Source organism: Aspergillus aculeatinus, assembly GCF_003184765.1.
Source record: "Aspergillus aculeatinus CBS 121060 unplaced genomic scaffold BO66scaffold_74, whole genome shotgun sequence".
NCBI lineage: Eukaryota > Fungi > Ascomycota > Eurotiomycetes > Eurotiales > Aspergillaceae > Aspergillus > Aspergillus aculeatinus.
In genome coordinates this window covers 141,477-162,962 of record NW_020291543.1, presented here as the reverse complement: position 1 = coordinate 162,962, position 21,486 = coordinate 141,477, and the positions used below count along the sequence as shown (strand labels likewise).

Below are 21,486 nucleotides of genomic sequence, written 5' to 3'. Positions count from 1 at the left end.
GTCGACCCCGCGCGCGAAATCATCTGGACCAAGAACTACGGAGAGTATGAGAAACGTGAAGAAGACGGGGCTGTTGTCGACCCCGCGCGCGAAATTATCTGGACCAAGAATTATGGAGAGTATGAGACCAAGAAGCACTAAGCTCAGCCACCATCGGTAGGTCCTGACTGGAGTCTTGGAATGACAGCTTGCTGATGCTTTCCAGAGTCAAGGTGGAAGGGCTCAAATCTGGAAACTGAACCAAGGAATGTGAGAGGTGGTGTGTAGCTGTTTCGCCAGGTGTGAATCAATTCGATAGTCAGAGGTGTCGGGAGATGGTGTGTTCAGGTAGCCGTCGATGAATGTATGCAGCGACGGCCAGGAATGTACATAGCGAGTCATGCAGGCCAGCGTACATATCTGTGTGTAGATTCTAGTTTGCCGGAATCTACTATGCAAGAGCAGACTTCTCCACTAGTTTGCTTTATTGTTGCCGTGAATTGAGTGATTTTAAGCAAGCATTTCAATTATACTAATATCGAACCATTTTAATGGTAAGATAGGCCGCTATAAGAGGGCCTGCCGCTCCCAGTCTTAAAACCCAGCCGGCACTGTTCTGGGACCCCATTCTCCCCGCGGCCCAGATGATTCCTCCATCCAGCACGGCAGCAAAGACCTGTGGCAACGAAATGCAGATATTATGTACACTCAATACTACGCCGATGTCAAGGTTTCGCGCCTCGATACGCTCTGCGCAGCCATCTGGATCCCCGTTAAATCCCGCAAACTCACTTCCGATAATCGTGTAAGGTGCCCAAAGCAGCAACGACCAAGGTATACCGCAAAGACAGAGAATGACTGCTGAAGGGATCCACTGGTCTACGAGTATAGTGGCCAGCAAAACACACCCAAAGGTCACATGGCTTCCGGCCAGGAGCTTCCAAATGCCGTACCTCGCAAGAGCTTGCTCATGCTTGCTTTTTGACCGATTCATGAGGCCGTGCAAAGTGAGTGCGGTGCCCAAAGCCACAATGGCAAAGGCGAGTCCAAACACAACTCCTTGTTGCGTAGACACAATGATATTGCCGCTGAATTGGAAGGACATCTTATCTGGATGAAGATTAGTATAGAGACGCTGTTCCGTTAACGATGTACGCACTTAGTGTTTCAATGTAGCTTTCCCCCGGTGTCAGCCACGCAGCTCAACATTTTCCCATCCACTAGAGGAGACAACTTACATCGTAGAATAATACAAGAAAGAGAACCATGCCATCCAAGCCCACACCTGGGCTTGGCAAAGGAGACGAAAACCGGATGGCAAGGCACGATAAACTGAGAGCCAACGTCTAGGCGACATCGCTAACCTCGTAGAAGTGGCTTGGGGAGTATGATGCGACTCCTCGATCACCGCACAGCAGTAAGCGACTGTAGCACATAGGCACAAGATTGCTATGAGAGCCATCGCCTGAAACTGCTCGGCAGGCGTTGGGCCAAGCCTGACACTGTATGCGGAGACATAACCAAGGATCCTGCCGACTCCGATGCAATTTGTTGCCCACGCATTGGCTCGAGCTTGCTCGGTGCCGGGACAGACGTCCACACTGAGAGCGCGCAACCCCATCTGAAGGGGCTGGATGGCAAAGTTCAACAACCAAATCAGGATCAGTGCAGTCACTGGGATCACTCTCTGGACCATAGGTTCATCCACTCCCAAAGGAAGACAGAGAGCACGAGTTACAGTCTCCACCCAGGCCAACGAGGCCAAAAGTAGGACCGCCGCCACTGCTCCGAGCAGGATGAAGGGCCGGCGACGACCGTAACGAGACTTGCATCGGTCGCTCAGGCTTCCCATCCAGGGATACACAAAAGTACCCGCGAGAGGGGCGGACACCCAGGCGAAGGCTGTGAGGGGGGCGGGCAACCCGAGAGACAGGAGGAAAGACTATCTGGGTTAGTAACAGATTACAGGCGCTCTGGATTGGAATCTCACCGTGCCATTGGATTGCATCGTCGTCCAGAGGACCTGGAGCCTTGAGAGATTGTCAGGAATGGCTTCGAGAAAAAGCGGGGCACGCGCACCCTCCAAGGCCACAAGTCAGCGCCAGCATCCACCACGGGTCGGCAGCTGTCTTCATCTTCGATGGTGGTAGTTCTTACACCTGTCGCGGGTTCATCCGCTCTCTGCTCTGCCGGAGAATTTATTAAATCTCACTATATGCGTACTGAAGGCCAAACGGAGCAGATGAGTTGGGATTCCTTGGTAGGTGCATCCAGCCTGGTGCTTGATTGTGCGGCTGCGATATTTTTCATGGCCAGACTGCATATCTTGTAGTTCAAGCAGTGCTCCGGGCCCGTTGTCTAGTCCGAGATTGAGACTCGGAGCAAGGTATGAGTATGTATACTTACATGACATTAGTGGAAACATACATGTAATTTACCACGTATGTAATAAAACAGACTCTTTGTGCGCATGATACTTACCAATAGCTTCATGCATGGTTCAGGCAGGGTGATGTGCCGGAATGAAGCAGCTGGTCCTGCAGGATTGGCGCCGTCATGAACCTCCTCTCTTCGGATTATCCATTTATTTACCGAGGCGAAGATGAATCCGACCTTGGACAGCATCGACAATGCAGACAGACACCATGAATCCACCAGCCCTCGAAGAGGAAGAAACGCTTCTTGGAACGAGAGATGGTGAGGTGGCTTGCCCTCATTGTGCTCATCCACCCAAGCAGAGATCTGTCTTCCAACGCACCCTACCCTTAGCATTGCCGTGGTGTCTCGTCACAATTCTTCTCATCCTGCTCGTTACACCCAGGCTCTGGCTGCCCGAACAACATCCAGAGCTTCTTCTCTATTGTATGTAACTTGTGAAAAGAATGAGTGTAACTTGAGTGCCATGCTCACATCACAAACAGCACCGGTCAACCCCCTAGTGGAGTACGAGACCCGCACCTTCTACCGCAGCCGCGGGGACGACAAATCCCCCTTCCAAGGCTGGCCCGATGATGAGAAAGACCGACTCTGGCTCGAGTCCTACCACTGTGAGCCCAGCTCTTGTCACCCAGTGTGCGTGGAATGCTCACCACTAGTGTCTGCGAGAAACAGCTGGCTTGTTCACATACGTGGACCGGGAAGCGGCCATGCAGCTCCCCAATGTAACCTCTCGCGTCGCCGAACCCGGGCTCGAAGACCAGTACATGGTCGTCCTCGATGTCTTTCACCAGTTGCATTGCCTGGTATGTTGGTTGGTTGCTGTACGATAGCGAGGTAATCTCAATTGCTCATGCCGTCGCTAGAACTTTATTCGCCAGGCCTTTTATCCAGAGCGCTACGGCCGGAGCATGTATCACAAAGACGGAACATTGGATTACTGTACATGGCTCCACATAGGTATACATTTCAAGGATACGAAAGTCCCTGTGTGACAAGCTGCTAACTTTCACCTGCCAGATCACTGTATCGATCAAGTCCGCCAGTCCCTCATGTGCTCGGCCGACACCTCAATTATCCCGGTGCAGTGGAATGACGCCACCAAGAGCATGCGACCTCGCGTGGACACCATTCATACCTGTAAGAAGTATGACCAATTGCTTGAGTGGACGATTGGGAGGAATCTGAGCGATTTTCGCGGGGCGGCGCTAGTCGTGGAGGATGAGGTGGGGGGGTTGCGCATTGAGGACTATCTGGAGGACAAGGCAACCGGGAAGATCCAAGTCGCAGAGTCCGAGTGTCACGCTATCTAGTACAGACCGAAGATTTCACTTGCATAATTGCGATTCAACAGTCTGCGTTCTTTGTGTGTTCCTTTTGGCACATTTCTGCTTTGTCGATCGAAACTGTACATATCGGTTTGATCCGTCTAATGCAAGCTGCGGGGAACCTAACAAGAGGTAGTAGATAGGGCCTCAGCCAAACAAACTGTCTATGGGACATTCCCGAATGCGATGACAGTGTGACTCCGAGCATAGACGGTGAATCTGTCTGCAGCTCCAGATTGCACCGATTGGCTGCGTCTAATCAAGAATTGGAGGTGGAGAACAGGGACATGGCCAAAGCTTGATTTTTTGCAGACGCAGCAGCGCTCAGACCATGAAGATAAGCTTGTCGCATGTCCCACTTATCACGGAAATGTACATACCTTACCGTACCGTCTTTCATACCTAGCTCCAGTATGGTACTATATATCTTTCAAGGCAACTTACCGGGTTGTATTGTATTGCGGCAATACCAGCATTATGTATCAAGGTGGATATGATGCTCCAAACTGGGAAACTCGTACATGCTCATGTCTCCTCAATCTAAGACATGCAGAAAGACACGCGATTGATTTCAAATCAAGACCTTCTGACCAGAGCCCATTCTTCTTCCCAACAAGTCATTTGGGGCTCGGGACGACAGCTTCCTGGCCGCTTCTCATTCGAAGCACAAACACCACGATGGAGGACTCAAAGGCCAAACAACCCTTTCTCTCCTCCTACGCGGAAGGGGGTCAAGATGAAGAGATCGAAGCAGTGGACGTTGATCTGGAGAAAGCATCGGAGTTCTCTACAGCTCGCCGGACAACGGTTCAGTGTGTCCTCTACTTCCTCTTGGTGGTGGGATGGCTCCTGGCAATCACTCTCTGGGTTCGGACAGCACCCGTGCAGACCGCAGACCGCAAGTCTCCCCTGCCGGCCTCGGTGTTCAAGACCGTCAAACGCAGCTTTCAGATGGATGGGCGCTATGTTGGACCGTCCGAGGAGGCGAACGACCACTGGGAGGCTCTGATCGCGGGTACATTCAGTTGACGACCGTGGTAATCAGAGAGATCAATGCTAATAGGTTGGTAGCTCACGACGTCCTCTATATGACCGAGCATGAACAACGTGACTACAATCTGCCGCCGGGAATGCCGTCGCCCTATTACCACCCCAATCGACCGAGTCCACCCCCACAAGACTTCTACGTCTTGTCCATCATGCACCAGATGCATTGCTTGGTACGTTTCCTCAGTGAGCAGGTCTGAGTTTATTAAGGCTAATCGATTCAAAAAAAAGAATCATATTCGCGCCCACTACTGGCAGATCAAGACCGGAGGGCCCAGCACGCCCCATTACACGGAAAATAAATGGAACGTGCATGTCGACCATTGCTTTGAGTACCTACGCCAGAGTGTCCTCTGTGGCAATGCTATTTTTGAGATCGAAGGATATACACCGCTGTTTGTTCCAGACGAGGGCGTGGCAACGACGGTGTCTGGCTGGGGGGTGGAGCATGAGTGTGTCGACTATGATGCTATTAGTCGTTTTCAAATCGATCGTGAGCGCCAGTACAATCGCACCTGGTTTTGATAGTTGAGATATGACAGAGTCGCTTTCAAGAGCGTAGATTGGGGATAGCATTGCTCTAATCTTATCGTGCTCTGGAGTTATATTGGGCTTTAGGCTTGAGACAGTGATCTTCATCGAGACCAGGACAATGAGCATGACCAGAGGACTCGAAATGACGCGTTTCGAACTATACGCTAGTCAGTAGATTCTGATTGATAACCCTCCCCTCACTGCACAAGATAGCCCTCCTTATCAGCCCACCAGGTTATAAATACACGTCCCTACCCACCAACAATCACACGAGCGTAGGTCGACCTCCCACATAGGCACACGGCTCTCGCTCGATGCAGCACTTGCCGCCAAGACCTCAACTTCGTTGCTTCTGAAACCGTCACAATGGAGTTCCTGAACCAGCCCTCAGAGTATTCGAAACTGTCAAACGAGACTGAAACCGATGATGATGCCCTCGGTCCACGATCCCCGTTTCACCGCCCGTGGCTCTCCGAAGTGGTCCACGAATTCTGGCGCAACTACCAGCTCATCGTAGTGAAGAGCATACTCGTACTCGCCCTGATGCTCGCCTCGGCCGCCCTTGGGGCGTTCTGGTCCCGCAGTTTCCCGCACACACACATCCCAGTTGCACCGCCCACGGTCGTGCCTGATGGTGATTTTCCCTCTTCTTCACATGCGGCCAGGCAGTCTTTTCCCACGCAAAGAGGATACTGACAACTTCTCCCCATTCCAACACAGTCCCATACGTATTGGAGAGCTTCAGGCACGATGAACTCTTTGGCGTCGAGCCTACCCGCGATGGTGGAATGTTGAACGAGACATGGGATGCCCTACTCCCTCGTGAGTGCCTACCGCAGACAGCCTCTCCCTTCCCATAAATGTTACTAAAATGCCCTGGATGATACTTCCTACAGCGGGCCGCGGTTTCGTCCTCATTCGCGACTACCAGAAATACGAGCTCACCCCCGGCCTTCCTACTGGCGACGGCTATTCACGCTTCTCGATTTCGATGTTTCACCAGCTCCATTGCCTGGTAAGACCTCTGAGCCTCGTCTCCGCGTCGGCCAGCTCTGTTCATTTCTTTTTTTTGCATGTTTCTAATGCCGTGATGTTCGTTGACCCTGTTCCCTGTGGTGCAGGACTACGTCCGCAAAACGATCTACGAGATCATCCTCAAAGTCCAGGAGGGGCGACGGGAGGAAATCGACATCTCCGAGCTCGATCAGGTCGACCACCTGCCCCACTGCATCGACTACATCCGCCAGGGGATCATGTGCGCCGGGGACACGACGATGGAGGGGGCCGTCTACGACCGGCATCGCACCGTCGTCTTCGGGATGGGGAACCCGCATCTCTGCCGCGACTTCCGCGCCATCTACGAATTCACCAAGGACAATTTTGAGACCGTCTTCTGATTTCTGTGGCGTACCGAAGTGGACGTTACCTCGAGTGTGTTTGTCTGGGTTCTGTTGCCGGACCGGTCGGACGGAATGGGGAGAGGGTAGTCACGTCAGTCCACGCCGTGGTTGTATTATCGGGTGTGTGTGTGTGTGCGGGTGCTCGAAGGATTATCCCGACGGGCTTCGGCCGATTACGTGCTCTAGTATTTGTGTCTCAACTCATGGACTTGGCCGGTGCAAATACCTGCGTGGTCATCGCGGGTGCCAATTTGAAAAGTGGATTAGCATGTCTAGCGATCCACCATTAGATATTAGGGCTACAAGGCTATTATCGGCCTTACTGTACGGACATGTCAACCTTATTATCAGATTTAAGCACATGTGACCCCAGGGTGGGGAAAACAGAGCGCTCAACCGTACTTAAGCCACTTATTAACTGCAGCTGAGTATAATTTAGGCCTGTTCTTAGTTGCTGTTTTATGAATAAGTGATAGTAAAATGAAGAGTCATCATGGAAAATCTTGAGTATATTGTCAAAAAAACCGATAAGTGGAAGAGGCAAAATAATAGATCACACATTTTGACCATAGAGTACCAAGAAGTCCTACAAACTATTCTACAACAGTTCCATACAATTTTATGGTTTGATATAGAATTTAAAAAAGCTTATATATACAGCACACATAAGTTGTGTATAACTAGTCTACATGATTTTATATTTTGATTTTACCAAACAATATGCCGTTTTAGATACATATTATTTTGGTTTCCAGTGTCTAGACTGCCTCAAGATCTTATACAATCTGTTCAACTTTTTGAACAACATTATAAGAAATATATTAATAAATCGTTTTTACCTACATAAAACTTTCTAAATCGCGAGGGAGGGACAGGAAAGTAGAAAAAATCGAAGAGACTGGTTAAGAAGCAATCACAGGGATACTAAGGCCGCAGGTTGTGGCTTGATCGTGCATCATAGTCGATTCGCCCCCTTTTCGGAGTGTGGAAACCATTCTCACCCTTCGTTAGATCCTCTAATTCAATCCAACCCACCTTCCTTAATCATAGTAAGACATATCACATTTCATACATTTTACACTCGTTGAAGGCTGCTGCCCGTCCTGCCCAATTTCCATCCAAGCTGCTCCTGCGCACTAAGCCTTTTGCTTGTGTCAACCCCATTCACCTTCCCTTGGGGATATGATAAGACTTTCAGACGCCCACGCAGATGTACTCATTCAACCAGAGGTCTGTGCAGGCGGATCCGACTTTGGCGTTCCACTGCTCAATATCGGCGACGGTGATGCCGTGACTGCTAGCAATTGACGGGCACGTATCGCCCGAGAGGACGAAATAGAAAGTGGTACAGCCAGCCACCATTTCGGGCTCGAAAGGCGTCGGGGTAGTGATGGCGCTGCCGGCGGCGGCTGTCGTGGTCGTCGGCGCTGTGTAGCCCAGAGTCTCCACACAGACATAGTAGCCCACGTCGAGGTTGGCGCAGGACGAGCCGACGGCCGGGTTCCAGGTGTAGAAGGTGGACAGTTGGATGTCGTATTTCGCGGCGATGGCTTCGCAGCTGTCACCGGATTGAACGAGGTCAAACTTGCTGCAGTTGTCGGTCATGCCGGTCTGGATGGGCGTGGGCGTGGTGATGCCATCAGCGGGAGTGGTGGTAGTGGTGGTCGCCGGTACTGTAGTGGTAACGGGAACGGTGGTGCCGGGGACGTCTACACAGTAGTAGTAGCCTGCCAGGATGTTGGAACAATCTGTGAGGCTGATCAGCTACGGGAATCGGTGTCTATGAGCTGTACCCCTTTTCGGTTCACGGCGTACGGACACAGATCGGAGAACATGGAAGGACCTACCAGAGTCGACAGATGGGTTCCACTTAAGGAACTGGGTCGCGCTGATGTCAAACTCGGCTTCGATCTTTTCGCACGAGTCTCCAATCTGAACAAGATAGAATTGGTCGCAATTGGCGGCGGTACCGGTTTGTTGCGGTTGATTTGGAGTCGATGAGGATAGCGATGCCGTGGTTGACGTGGAGGTGGTGAGAGTTGAGGAGCTTGTAGTCGATCCACCAGATAAAACTGTGCCGACTACACAGTAGTTCTGACCGGCCACGAGGTCCGGGCAGGTGATGCCCGGGTTGAGAGACTCGAAGGTTGGCACGTCCAAGCCCCAATCCGCCGAGAAAGACTGGCAGGTTTCTCCGGAACTGGCGGCCGTCTCATAGGTACAAACCACTTGCTGACGGGGGGCGATGGCCAAACCCAATGCCAGGTGTAGCTGCGGGAGTAGAAGAAGACCTGCCTTGAGGGATCTTGGAGACATCCTGGTTGGTTAATGCTTCTCCGAGAACGAAGGGGTGAGATACTTGAGCAAGCCAAAGAACAGTGATGGTGAACAATAAAGCTCTGTTCTGCTGGAATCAGGTCTGACCGTCGAGCGTTTTATATCCTGTCCTGCAACCGGACAGCCATAGAAATCAATCTCTGCACTGAAAATCACATGGTATAGAAGATCTTTTCGGCCTTCAATCTTTGGAAAGACATGGAAAATGAGAGTTTGAGGCGATATACAGAGTACTCCGCACTAATACATTGTCCACCTCTGTGGGGCGTGGAATGACACCGGTCTTCCGCGCTTTTCAGCCCCCAATTCAATTGCGGATCCGGTAAAGTCTCGCAAACCTTCTCAGGGCTCGGGTCTGAGTCATACGTAGAACGGACAAAAAACCAAATGTACTGCAAGTGTACAGTTCATAACTTTCAACTGATCGACTTGGACTCGACGAATAACTATGCTCGGGCAATATACTAGAAAACCATTGAGTATAGGTACATGTCGTTTTTCCTGGAAGGACTGTTTGCAATCTGTATAGAGTGGCTTTCCCATCTGTCCAAATGAGCCTCTTTCATGCATCGAGGTGACTCATTCGCCGCGAGAGATAGTCGTCAATTCTTTGCTGCCTAAAGTCCCGCTTGAAGCATAATCCTTCACTCAGCGACTGCCCCGTTCTCTTACTATTAACTGCGAGAACAAATCATTCTAATCATGCATTGAATAAAATTGCGAATTCTATCAAGCCCTCGTGTTCAGGCGAGTGAGGTGGATACTGACTGCTAATAGTTACTAGGTATGTACGTACTGTACAGTGCTGTGGGGCGTGCAGGCACCGCCGGCGTTCCGATCTATCATCTCACAACCCCGAGGATCCTGAAAAAGCTTCGCAAAATTCTGCAAAGCTTGGCTCAGACCCTAGCTTACCGAAGTGGCCAATCATCCTGCCGGCACAGAAATTTGCCCCCCCCCCACCCCCCAACCCCGCATCGAGTCAGTCAATCGAAAATATCTCTATTCGACGTCGGAACTTTGATTTCTTTCAATGTTGCTACCCTAAGCACTGCTCATCAGGAGGTCGAAGGAAAACCCCATTCAAGGAGCTGAAAACGAGGCCCCTACTGGATAGTACGGGCACATTTCTCACGCCTACCACAGGTCCATAGACTCCACGTTTTGATCAGGCCCCTGTCCGCGGGTGGCTGTCGGTGTGCGAGGCTAGTCCTGCCTCACGGGGCATTGGTCAGGCTGGATTGCCTAAATTAAACCCGCCCATCTTGTAATATTTATTCTGAAAATGATTCGCCTTGTAGGCCTAGCCCTTTTCCATTTGCTCTTCGTCTTCACCTTGTCTTCAGCGCCTGTATTGTTTTTTTTTTCGTGCTCGAGAACACCTGCCAGTGGCGTTATAGACTAACAAGCTCTCGGAGCTTGACCCGTCAGTAATCTGAGTTAGCCAGTCAACTGACTAGCGGAATAGGCCAGACCTCCGAAACTTTTTTCATAGCAGAACTCTTCACGAGGGAAAGCCTGCTCAGGTGATTGGGTAGAGCAAAGGCGATTTTGGCTCTGACTCCCTGCCCCGTCGCGAACAGGTGGGAAGGGGCACCGGCGTGTCCGGCGTGTGGAGGCGAATAGTGACCCTTCAAAGTACGTGACTCGGGGTCAGGAACCACCGGACCAACAGCAGCGAAGCTCCTTCAACAGTCTCCGATCTTTCTAATAGCTCAGCTCGCGTAGATGAATGGATGGGCTTTGGAGGAAAGTCCCGGTGTTCGGTTTGAGTAGTCCCAACCGGTAGGTGTCAACGTTCTACACGCATGGAGCAGAGAGCCAAGCTTGGAAGGCCATGGAAGGCGGGCCGAGTACCAAAGTATACATGTCAGAATGTCATTTTACCTTTGTGATATACATTTTCTCGAACGCCGGGCCGATCACTCCTAGAGCTGTCAAGTATCACAAGTCTGCACTTGCCTTGGTCATTGACTTTGAGGAACTACAGGCACGGCACCACTTACATTGAGCAATATGTGGGAAGATGCCAGAAGAAAACTTTACGTGTTGATATCACTTCAGTATCATGACCAAAGACATTACTCTAAAAATTGATAAGATTTTCCTCAAATCGGGATCTCGGTCGACAAAACTTCTGTCCCCCTTGAGCCTCGTTGAGTAGAAGGGGTTGTGTGCGTGACTTCACAAGATACGTCTGGAATCTCATTGCGATCGTGTGTCTTTCCGTATCTTGGTTAGTGGAAGCGAAAATCGGAGTCTCGGGTCAACTGGAAAGTGGTACAGTATGTGAATGGCTACCTCGATACGTGCCTTACACTCTAAACCCTATCAAGATTAGTGCTTGCTGCCAAGATAAACAAGCTCATTGGTCGGTGGGGGTGTCCACTTTTGAACCCTTCAATTTTCTGCCCAGTGCCTGCCTTCTGGCAATTTGTCACTTTGTGGCTTGGAGTGCGGCCGTCAGCTCGCTGCGGAAATTGGATGCAAAAGATTTAGGAGGCTATCTCTGGAGTCGCAAAGTGGTGGATCCGACAGCGCTTCTCTACAATCTACAAATGATTACTATATAGGAGCTAAAAAGGCAATCCTTTGTGCGGAGCCGACAATACTAAAACGATTTTCATACGAGGAGAAGTACTTGACAAATAGCCTCAATGTTGCTGATTTGCTACATATGAGAAAGACCCCGCTGCTCTTCCAGGCATTGAGGCTAGGGGCTCGCTCACGCACTAGGTACTGTACTGTACATTCCGTGATCATCCGAGGTGACTCAAAGCAGTCACTAGAGTCAACAGCGTAAGCCATGTCGACACTGCTGCTGCCATATGGAATGTTGCCGCGACGTTGGAGGATTCGACCGGAGATGCCGGACAACTGACATTAGGGTACACCCCAGTCTCCATTGGAGAACATGCCATCTCCGTGGCGGCTGCCATGATACTGGATGCAGCCGAAGGATTGATTGTCACCGAGCACGGGTTGGCAGTCACATTGGGACCCAAGAAGCCGCATCCGTCATCGCCCCCAGTGACATTATATGCATAGGCGACTGTGGCGCCACACGTCTCGGAAGATGTGGCTGCCACGAGATCAGGGGCCTTCCCTGACTGGCGACTGACAGTGAAGGTGGTGGTATTGCTGGTCGTGATAAATTGAACACCTTGCTTTTCCGGATTGTCAGAGCAATTGTAAAGCTGAAGACTCCAGCTCAAGGTCCAGAAGCCTTCCGGATAATTGATAGTGTTAAAGAATCGGGTCACGAAGTAAGGCTCCGATGAAGTCCGGTTCCAATCGTCCAAAGCCAGCTCCAAGACCCCGTCAATAATGGAGCCCGGGGAAGTCAGATTGTTGCCTTCCCACACGCTCCAGAAGATAGACGCTGCAGTAGTATCAGCTAAAGCCGGATTCTGCAACGCGAATACAATGGGCATCAGCGCCTGAGGGGAGTAGGTCATGTTGCGCGGGGATATCAAGTCCACTTCAAAGATCCTCCAATCGACGGCGGTAGCAGTGCCCATTGCCAGCACCAAGTTTGCCATCGGCGCGCACCAAGCAAGAAAGCGAACGTGATTCATGCTTGAAGGTGTTGTTTGAAAGGGAGGTTGAAGGTGAAAAAGGATTGAAGGTTCGATTGGAGGGCGATTTGGACTGCCTCAGCTGGCTGTCATAGTGGGAGGAGAACATGCTGAGGAAATAAACAATGAAAGGATTTTTCAGGGGGCCGATCGGAAGCCACGGGATGGCGTAGGAATATTCGTGCCATCTCTGCAGGCTGCGCCATTAATGCCTAATAAGGGTTGGTGGGGTCTTTTCCTTAGTGGACCCTCTGTGATACAATACAGGTAGTGAGTTAGTGAATCACTAGCGTGCCCTTATCCCGCATGGGGTTCTGTTTTGCCTCTCAGCTACTACCTCTACTTGTTGTTTCTGTTATTATTGATCCGCAACAATTAATCCCATCACTCCTCCAAACAAACGGCTGTCGACGCAACTAATCTCCGACTGACCAAGTATGAGGGCTCAATACTCAATCGACCCGCTCGGAGATGCCCGCAGCCTCCGGTCATCACCCAAGTATAAAATTCCCGGTCATCTCGCCTTCCTCTGACAGAATCATCAGGCGCATTGTACGCTAGATGTCTTTCTTTTCCAATTCTTCTGCGTGGCTTCGGCAGCGCAATACGGTCCTTACCTTCCTCTCCATCGCTCTTTTTACCTTTTCCTTTGCTGTTAACTCATCGGTCGCCATCAACGTGCCCATTCGGCTTCCTGCGAGTCCCAGGTATCAGGGCAGATCGGTCACTTGTCCAGCCCGATGTGCCGCATCAGGGCCTAATCCCGGCAACTGGTCTCTATATCACAACTTCGAACAACTTGCATCGTGCAAAGAGTCTCTTTTTTATTCCTTTTCATTTTCTGATCCTGTCGACGATCCCGACAGCTTTCATCGCATCCATACCTGCACCTCTTTCGGTCCTGATTGGGCGACGCTGCCGGTTAATACATCAAACCTCGCCTTGCAGTCTAAAGATGCCCCAGCCCCCGTAAATGGCACATATCAGATTGGATTCTGGCCCTCCAGTGAGGGCCTATCGGTTTCCCCTTCGCTCGCCACCCTCGTCAAGCAGCTCCGCCAATATCTGTCCAATGGATTCGGCGCCGTGGATCGTCCAACAATAATCTTTGCCAGCTACGGCTCAACCTCGGTGGGCCTCTACGTCGGTCAAGGTCTGCAGAGTCAGGGTGTTGGTGATGTCGCGCTGGCATACCTGGAAAGGTCCATTGCAGGATTCAACGCTAGCCTTGGAGCGAGTGTGGCCATGCAATTCTGCGAGCCGGGTCAGACTTCTCACCACGTTTTCGGCCTTATGGCCACCGGCAACGGAACCTTCGCTGCTGTACAAGAAGCGCTGACATCGTGGTCCAAAGCGGAATGTTTGACATTGCCATCGGTCCAAAACGTCACGGGCAAAGTCCCCCTTGCGACGCCGCTGTACTCGGTTTCCTCCAACTCTAGCAATATCGGCGTCAACCTCAACTCCAACTCCACCTATGCTTCTGCCGACTCTATATCCTCTGTTCGTCGGCGCAGGTCCCTCGCTCCTCGGAGCACCTGCTCCACCGCTCAGGTCGTCTCTGGTGATACTTGCTTTACGTTGGCGGAGAAATGTGGTATCACCCCGGCTCAATTCACCAGTTATAATTCCGAGTCAAACGAGTGCTCTTCTCTGATTGCAGGTGAGCACGTCTGCTGTTCGGCCGGTACGTTGCCCGACTTCGCTCCTAAACCGCAGTCCGATGGCACTTGTGCGACCTACACTGTCCAGCCGGACGACAGCTGTGCCACGATTGCCGCTGCGTACGGCCTCACGGTCGATGACATCAACAATTTCAACACCGATACTTGGGCATGGAATACCTGCTCGCCCCCCCTCTACGCCCACGAGGTCATTTGTCTGAGTGAAGGCAACCCACCAATGCCCGCGCCTGTCTCCAATGCCATTTGTGGGCCACAGGTCCCTGGCACCCCGACTCCTCCCAGTGGAACGAATATCTCCCAGCTCAACGAGTGCCCTCTTAATGCGTGCTGTGATGTATGGGGCCAAGTAAGTAGTTCCCTATTTCTCTCTCGATGCCTCAATCTCTGCCTGTTACTGACAGTGATTTCAGTGTGGTGTGACGGCCGAGTTCTGCACCAACACTGGCACAGGTGCCCCTGGAACGGCGGCGAATGGAACCGATGGCTGTATCTCGAACTGTGGCACTGAGATGGTGCTGAGTAGCCCTCCTGCCACCTACCGGAGCATTGCTTACTACGAGGGATACAACTTGCAGCGTCCCTGTCTGTACCAGGACGTGTCTCAGATTGACACTTCGGTCTACACCCACATTTACTTCTCCTTTGGCGTGTTATCCTCCTCCTATGTAGTCCAAATTCCCGACAAGACTACACTATTCGAGTTCACCCGGTTCACACAGATCCAAGGCGCCAAACGCATTCTGTCAATCGGTGGCTGGGCATTTTCCACCGACCCAAGCACTTACATGATCTTCCGTGAGGGCGTTACGGCCGCCAATCGTCTGACCATGGCCACCAACATCGCCAACTTCATTAAAGAGTACGATCTCGATGGAGTCAATATCGACTGGGAATACCCGGGGGTAAGAGCATACACCGCCTTCACCCTTTCACCTACCGCTGTATTCCCGTGGCTAATCAACCTTCCGTTCTTTTCCCATTCCAGGCACCGGATATTCCAGGCATTCCTGCTGCGAGTCCTGATGACGGCGACAACTATCTCGCTTTCCTTGCTATCTTGCGGAATCTTCTTGACGACCGGGAAGTTACGATTGCGGCACCGTCATCCTATTGGTACCTGAAGGGCTTCCCTATCAAGAAGATGGCTCCGCTCCTGGACTACATCATCTATATGACCTACGATCTTCACGGACAGTGGGATTCGGACAGCCAATGGTCTCAGCTTGGCTGTCCGACGGGCAATTGCTTGCGCTCGGATGTGAACCTGACGGAAACCATCAGTGCTCTGGTTATGATCACCAAAGCCGGGGTCCCCTCCAACCAGGTTGTGGTCGGTGTGACCAGCTACGGACGCTCCTTCGCCATGGCCGAAGCCGGCTGCTACGGGCCCGAATGCACGTTCTTGGGCTCAGCCGACGACTCGCAAGCCGAGCCGGGGCCGTTTACGCAAAGTCCTGGGTACATCGCCAATGCCGAAATCGAGGCCATCCTCGCCGACCCGAGCCGGGTCAATGAGAGTTATATCGACACGGCGAGTAACTCCAATATCCTGGTGTACGACAACACGCAATGGGTCGGCTGGATGAGTGACGGCATCAAGGCTTCCCGAAGATCCCTCTACAAGGGCCTCGCCATGGGGGGAACCACCGATTGGGCGACCGACCTGCAAAAGAACAATTCTCCCCCTTACCCAGCCAAGAGCTGGGCCGGAGTCATCGACGACGTCGTCCTGGACAAAGACCCCTATGTCGAGGGGAACCGGACCGGCAACTGGACCTTCTTGACGTGCTCGGATCCGGCTATACAAGACGCGCTGTACATGCCGTGCGCCCAGCGCTGGTCGGAGCTGGACGCCTCGGATGCGTGGTCCGATGCCATCAGCATCTGGGACAATATCGATGAGCAAAAGCTGACTGGTTCGGATGACGAGAGGAAATTCTCCTACTCCCTTATGAACACTTTCCATGTCGGCGAATCGACCAATTGTGGCCTGGTCGCCCCAGGAGGCTCTTGTTCCGACACCTACCCGTGTTCCGTATTTGAAGGCTTCGGCAGCGGGGGCTCGGGTCCCGCGGCGATGGTGATCTATGAATCTCTCACAGTCATCAACTCGGTAAGCCGACGAATTCACCAAATGAATGAATGATTGAATGAATGAGTGAATGTGGCTGATGACGATTTCTCTCTGGATTCCAGATGTACTCCCAGTTCTTCGATGCCATCAGCGTAGCTGCCGGAACGTACATCGACAACCAGCTCCAGGACTTTGAAAGCACCTTCGCACCGGTGCCTCCGGCTCCCAGCGACGAGTGGCTGGTGATCTTGACCAACCTCCTAGGTCTTGGTCTCACTGTGGTGGCTGCACCGTACTTCGACGGAGGTAGATTACCTGGACAGACATTTCGAGTGTCCTCCCCCCCCCTCTCAACCCTACTAATTCTGACGATTCCACATAGTTTTTGAAAGTCTACCGGCGCTCAGCTCAGTTCTGGGCGAAGCTGGCGCCGACACCGCCAAAGACATCACCAATGCCGCGGTCGCGTTTGGGGCTGCAATTGCCTCCGCCGCCATACCGGAAGGTGAACCGTAAGTGACCTCAACCGAACGGAGGGGAAGGCTGAGGGGAAAACCGTTGCTGATTAGACCCCTGTCTGAACCCAGAGGTCATTGGACGGCACAATCGCAGGACAGTTTCACCGCCACGCTGGGCTCGGTGATCTCGGGTTGGGCGAACGTGACGCAGAACGAACTCTGGAATCTGTTCAACGGATCCGAGACGTCGATCACGCTTCTGACGCAGATGATCGCCAATGGAAATCTCATCGAGGGCAGCGGCGCTGTCCCCTCAGTCAGTTCCAGCACGACCCCGGAAACCACCACGCAGATCGAGAGCTCCATCAACAAGGCATTCTTCGGCTTCGCGATCCCGTCGGTGTGGGCCGTCTCCGGCACCGACGCCTTTGTCGTGGACTCGGGCTATAACTGCAGCGCGCAGAACCCACTGTCCGACTACATGACGGCGGCCACCCAAGAGGCGACCTACTCGTGCTACAACGACAAGCTCTACTACCTGGTACGTGCCGACGGGAAGTGGAGCGGCTGCCCCGCGGAGAAGAAGCTGGGCAAGCGGGCGGATTGTCCGGACTGCGGCACCTCCGAGTGCGGCGAGGACGCGACCTACTTCACAGCGCCCCCGGGCCTGAGCAGCGTCGGCGGGGACGCCTGGGGAGGCATCACCCTGGACGACCTCATCAAGGGCTCCGTCCGCACCTACGTCGCCAACGGCAACGCCAACGGCGGGCCCGTCGCGAACCCGCTGGACCAGGACACGCTGCAGGACCTCTCCAGCCAGGACATCACCACCCCCGGCTACATCCGCCTCCCCGTGTGCAGCCCGCAGGTCGCCTGGGCCTCGTGGTCCAACCCGTCGCAGTCCAACGCCAGCGCCCCGAACTACCCCTGCAACCCGCTGCAGGGCGTGACCAAGTGCAGCGGCTACACCTACGTGGACCAGACCACCTCCGCCTCCCCGCTGGTGTCCGACTGCAAGACCATCATTCAGAACATCCAGGGCACCAACGGGGAATGGACGACGGGGATTGACCGTCAACGCGCAATTGCCACGTACGGCTCGTGCAAGTTCGGCGTCCAGAACGTTGGGGTCACGGGCGACGTCACCTACTACACGGGAAGTCAGGATATCGTGACCATCATCACCGAGGCCATCGCCGAGTACGAGTGGGAGGGCCGTGTCGGGGCAAAAGGCTATATGGAGTGCGACGGGGACGCAGGCCACCAGAAGGTCAAGTGGGGGCTGTATTAGTATCACATCAACTCTACCTAACCGGTTGTTAGCCCCCGGTTGGCTTTGTCAACTGAGCTTCCATCCACTGGCGGCTTACCCTCGTCAGGATGACTAGATGCTATCCAGGACATGCCTGGGGATGACTTCCAGCCTCCTTGCAGCCAAACCATATCGCCCGCCCACGGGCCCATAATTGATACCAATGTTTGGCCGAGACAAATCACCTGGTAGTTCTGATTATATAACTATGCCTCCTTTGTTGCAGCTGCTATCCAATCTCATTTGACCTTCATGTTACAATAACATCTTATTTAGAAGAATGTAAGAACTGGCAGAAGACCATGCGATGCCGCAGTAGAGCAGTATAGAGATAGGGATGCCGAAAAAAGCGGCGAAGAAGTTGCTGGCGGCATACCAGAAGAATAATCTCAAAAGCTGTCAACAAGTACTGAGAAATGTAGCCGTTATGGCCGACATATATCTTAGCGGGATGCGGATAGAGAATACACAACTTTTTAATTAGGACTCTATACGCGGATATTCTTTAAAACTACAGTAGAACAGAAGAATTAAATTGAATATATCAATAAAGCAATAAGCTAGTCAGAACCAGTAGCCGCTGCCAACAGCTATATAATAAATGAGCAGGACAAGAAGAAGAAAGAAAGGAGCAAGTAATATTACGTAGTAAGGAAAAAAAAGAAAGCCCAACGCGGGGCTCGAACCCGCAGCCTTGAGATTAAGAGTCTCACGCTCTACCGATTGAGCTAGCCGGGCTAACTACGGGAGCAGGTGCTATCTTAGAATAATATATTCACCCAGTCTGTTCTATTAATCAATATCTTCCCTGTTTACCCTGTGTCCTTTGCAAAGCCAGCGTGGATGCGCTGCTCCCTTAACATTAACTCTGCCATCTCTTACTTCCTCTAAGCTTGGCTACCTTGTCTTTGTGTCTCATGTTCCTTCCACTCCTGGAGTCATACATATCTTCGGCCAAGGACGACTACAACATCCCAGATAGGCAGTCTAGCTGTCGATCTCATGCACATCCCTGCACACTGCCGTCATCTCACTCTTCTTCATCACATGGGAGAGGACGAGCAGAATCGCAACATCGACCAGCTTCATAAGAGTCCAGCTCAAGTCAAACCATTATCTTGGAGCATTACCAGACTATTCGACATGCTCGACACAAGTAACTCTATTGCTCTAACCGCCTTTATTGTCTCCTTGGTCGCTCTCACAGTGACTCTCCTCCAGCTCCTCCAGCAATACTTTGCAACAGCGCAGGGCTACAACCGATGTTCCAGACGACTGATCGGCGACTGGTCGCGCTTCCGACATCGCCACTATCTATGGCGCGAGTTTCGGTTTGAGGTCACCTTCGTAAGACCATATATCTATCTTGGGAATCTCAACCCTTCTCACCCCATTCCGGATGCTGAAGGTCAGACGGCAACATGGCACAATCTGTTTTCTCCCTCGCGAAGCGACCAAACGTGGCGAGCGAAGTATCTTGGAAGGTCTATGAGCATAAGCGAGCTACCAAGGGAGTTGACTGATGCCTGCACGCAGGCTTCCTGGACTCTTTTTCTGAAGCACTTGCAGGAATACAACAGACATGCTGCAAGGCGTATGCAACATGCCAATTACGACCCACCATCACCATCAACAACGACACATTCTCCCTCATCGACTTACGGTATCTGCATCAAATTCGAGCCCTGCACGTGGGACGACCTCCCCGGAAACCCTGGCACACTGACAGGCTCGATGTCTCTCCGTGACCTGACCATCTTCACTCGCCTTCTTGGCTTGGACTGGTCAGATGGGCCATTCCTGGGTAACTCACAGAGCTCAGCATTTAGAGAAGAGAGTAAATCGGGAACGAGCTTGTCTCCCAGAGGCAGCCTCCAGGCATCAGGAAACACCCTCATCCTCGCAGAAAGATCCACTCCGCTGCTGCGCTACGAGCAACAAGACTTCACCCCGCCCCGGCTCCACCTCTCCCGCAGGGAGACTTTCATCGTTCATCCCGGGGCGGTGGCAATGTTCTACGGACGCATTCTCCTAGACCCGGTTCTCTTCCCAGCCCACTCCCAATCCGTTGTTCTGGACGGTGACCAGGCCTGGGAGACCCTCTCCCGCACCATGTGGCTCCCACTCCCACCACGAGCAAGTCTAGTCAACATTCTCCCCGCCTTGTGTTCCGCGATCCTCAGCGAAAAAGATCTCTACCCAGTGCGCGTGCCGAGACCGCACCGGTACCTCCTGGGCCCGTTCACCCGACCTAAGATCGCGATGATCTTCAAGCGTGGTGTAGAGGGTATACAATCCCAGCAGCAGCACCAACAGCAAGAAGGGAGTCCTTCGAGTGTCGTGGACGGGATCTTAGAGGCTATCAACGAGCTAGAGCAGTTCCCTCGACCACAACAACACCCTGCCCGTCCTTTTTTCACCTCTTCCTCCCCTCCTATTACGACGACAACCACTCCAGCCCCCGTAACAGACTACTGGACCGTGTCGCAAGGCGCATATCCAGCCTGGGCCACAGACTTAGAAACCTCCCCCGAAGCCAGCTTCTTCAACGAGAGGGTCCACCACTGGCTATGCTGGATCCAGCGGGAACTCGGCCAGATTGTCTCTCGGGAAGATGATCATATCGGACCCTACAGCTTCTTCCACTGGGATCTGGTCTCCTCATTCCTCGAGTTCATCGTCGCCTTCGACGGCGGTGGCGAGGAGGCGGCAGCGCAGGACGACCATGATGAAGCCGAGCCAGGCACGTCAGAAGCCAGACCGACAAGGCAACGACAGCCACGTCCGCAGCACAAACCAAAGCAGCGGCCCCACACGAATAGCAAGAACCCCTTCGCCACCTGGCGCCGAAACATGCACGCCCTCTTCGACCACCTCCCCACCATCGAAGCCCATGTTCGCAGACGCGGTAGACGACGCGCCGAGATGTGCGCCAATGGATACCACATGTCCCCAACCACCGGCCTGGGGGACCAGTTCGATGTTGTGGTTTCGTGTGAGGGGGTGGTGGGGTATGACCAGATTGGTTCGGAGGAGATCCGCGATGCGTGTCTGGGGATGATTTTTCGGGCCATGTGTTGGTAGGTTGTTCTTAGCGTTTCCTTCCCTCTATGTTCAAGAGACTTGCGGTACGGTTTTGTGGAGGAGACGCTGCTGACAGGATCATCTCTGCCAGGCATCGATGTCATTATATGAGTCCGGAGGATGAGCCGTTCCGGTCCGACTTTTGTGGTAACATACAACAGGTGGGGATTGAGTAAGGTGACTTGTAGTCTGAAGGGATGAGGTGGGTCAGTTTAGCATGGCTCAACTTGCATG

The 21,486-nt window shown here is 52.6% G+C and overlaps 8 protein-coding genes and 1 non-coding gene across 9 annotated transcripts; 5 read left to right on the top strand and 4 right to left on the bottom strand.

Moving 5' to 3' along the window:
- Nucleotides 1–511: 511 nt before the first annotated feature.
- BO66DRAFT_443720 (uncharacterized protein) lies at nucleotides 512–2,114 on the bottom strand (the record flags this gene model as incomplete). Its single annotated transcript, XM_025651530.1, has 5 exons — nucleotides 512–1,089; nucleotides 1,139–1,155; nucleotides 1,218–1,921; nucleotides 1,970–2,009; nucleotides 2,059–2,114. 5 exons carry the CDS (start codon nucleotides 2,112–2,114, stop codon nucleotides 512–514), a joined length of 1,395 nt encoding a protein of 464 aa, XP_025498613.1.
- An 842-nt stretch (nucleotides 2,115–2,956) lies between these two features.
- Nucleotides 2,957–3,596, top strand: BO66DRAFT_285188 (oxidase ustYa family protein; the record flags this gene model as incomplete). Its single annotated transcript, XM_025643119.1, has 4 exons — nucleotides 2,957–3,026; nucleotides 3,091–3,221; nucleotides 3,282–3,375; nucleotides 3,436–3,596. Coding segments are annotated over 4 exons (456 nt in total), but the record flags the coding sequence as incomplete, so codon positions are not given.
- Nucleotides 3,597–4,646: 1,050 nt separating this feature from the next.
- On the top strand, nucleotides 4,647–5,309 carry BO66DRAFT_282681 (uncharacterized protein; the record flags this gene model as incomplete). Its single annotated transcript, XM_025643086.1, has 3 exons — nucleotides 4,647–4,758; nucleotides 4,815–4,963; nucleotides 5,022–5,309. Coding segments are annotated over 3 exons (549 nt in total), but the record flags the coding sequence as incomplete, so codon positions are not given.
- Nucleotides 5,310–6,204: 895 nt separating this feature from the next.
- On the top strand, nucleotides 6,205–6,721 carry BO66DRAFT_335503 (uncharacterized protein; the record flags this gene model as incomplete). The annotated part of the gene is made up of 2 exons (XM_025644245.1): nucleotides 6,205–6,339; nucleotides 6,446–6,721. The coding sequence occupies 2 exons, from the start codon at nucleotides 6,205–6,207 to the stop codon at nucleotides 6,719–6,721; spliced, it is 411 nt and encodes a 136-aa protein (XP_025498610.1).
- A 1,182-nt stretch (nucleotides 6,722–7,903) lies between these two features.
- Nucleotides 7,904–9,040, bottom strand: BO66DRAFT_463615 (LysM peptidoglycan-binding domain-containing protein; the record flags this gene model as incomplete). The annotated part of the gene is made up of 2 exons (XM_025652418.1): nucleotides 7,904–8,472; nucleotides 8,572–9,040. The coding sequence occupies 2 exons, from the start codon at nucleotides 9,038–9,040 to the stop codon at nucleotides 7,919–7,921; spliced, it is 1,023 nt and encodes a 340-aa protein (XP_025498609.1). The 3' UTR covers nucleotides 7,904–7,918.
- A 2,780-nt stretch (nucleotides 9,041–11,820) lies between these two features.
- Nucleotides 11,821–12,644, bottom strand: BO66DRAFT_463612 (uncharacterized protein; the record flags this gene model as incomplete). The annotated part of the gene is made up of 1 exon (XM_025652417.1): nucleotides 11,821–12,644. Exon 1 carries the CDS (start codon nucleotides 12,637–12,639, stop codon nucleotides 11,821–11,823), a length of 819 nt encoding a protein of 272 aa, XP_025498608.1. The 5' UTR covers nucleotides 12,640–12,644.
- Nucleotides 12,645–13,200: 556 nt separating this feature from the next.
- BO66DRAFT_443714 (glycoside hydrolase family 18 protein) lies at nucleotides 13,201–18,147 on the top strand (the record flags this gene model as incomplete). The annotated part of the gene is made up of 6 exons (XM_025651529.1): nucleotides 13,201–14,670; nucleotides 14,735–15,226; nucleotides 15,310–16,437; nucleotides 16,521–16,704; nucleotides 16,781–16,910; nucleotides 16,986–18,147. 6 exons carry the CDS (start codon nucleotides 13,201–13,203, stop codon nucleotides 18,145–18,147), a joined length of 4,566 nt encoding a protein of 1,521 aa, XP_025498607.1.
- A 686-nt stretch (nucleotides 18,148–18,833) lies between these two features.
- On the bottom strand, nucleotides 18,834–18,906 carry BO66DRAFT_t306. The gene has a single exon. It is a non-coding gene; the product is annotated as a tRNA-Lys (tRNA).
- Nucleotides 18,907–19,251: 345 nt separating this feature from the next.
- On the top strand, nucleotides 19,252–21,447 carry BO66DRAFT_396016 (uncharacterized protein; the record flags this gene model as incomplete). Its single annotated transcript, XM_025648365.1, has 2 exons — nucleotides 19,252–21,248; nucleotides 21,344–21,447. Coding segments are annotated over exons 1-2 (2,018 nt in total), but the record flags the coding sequence as incomplete, so codon positions are not given.
- Between the last annotated feature and the right edge of the window lie 39 nt (nucleotides 21,448–21,486).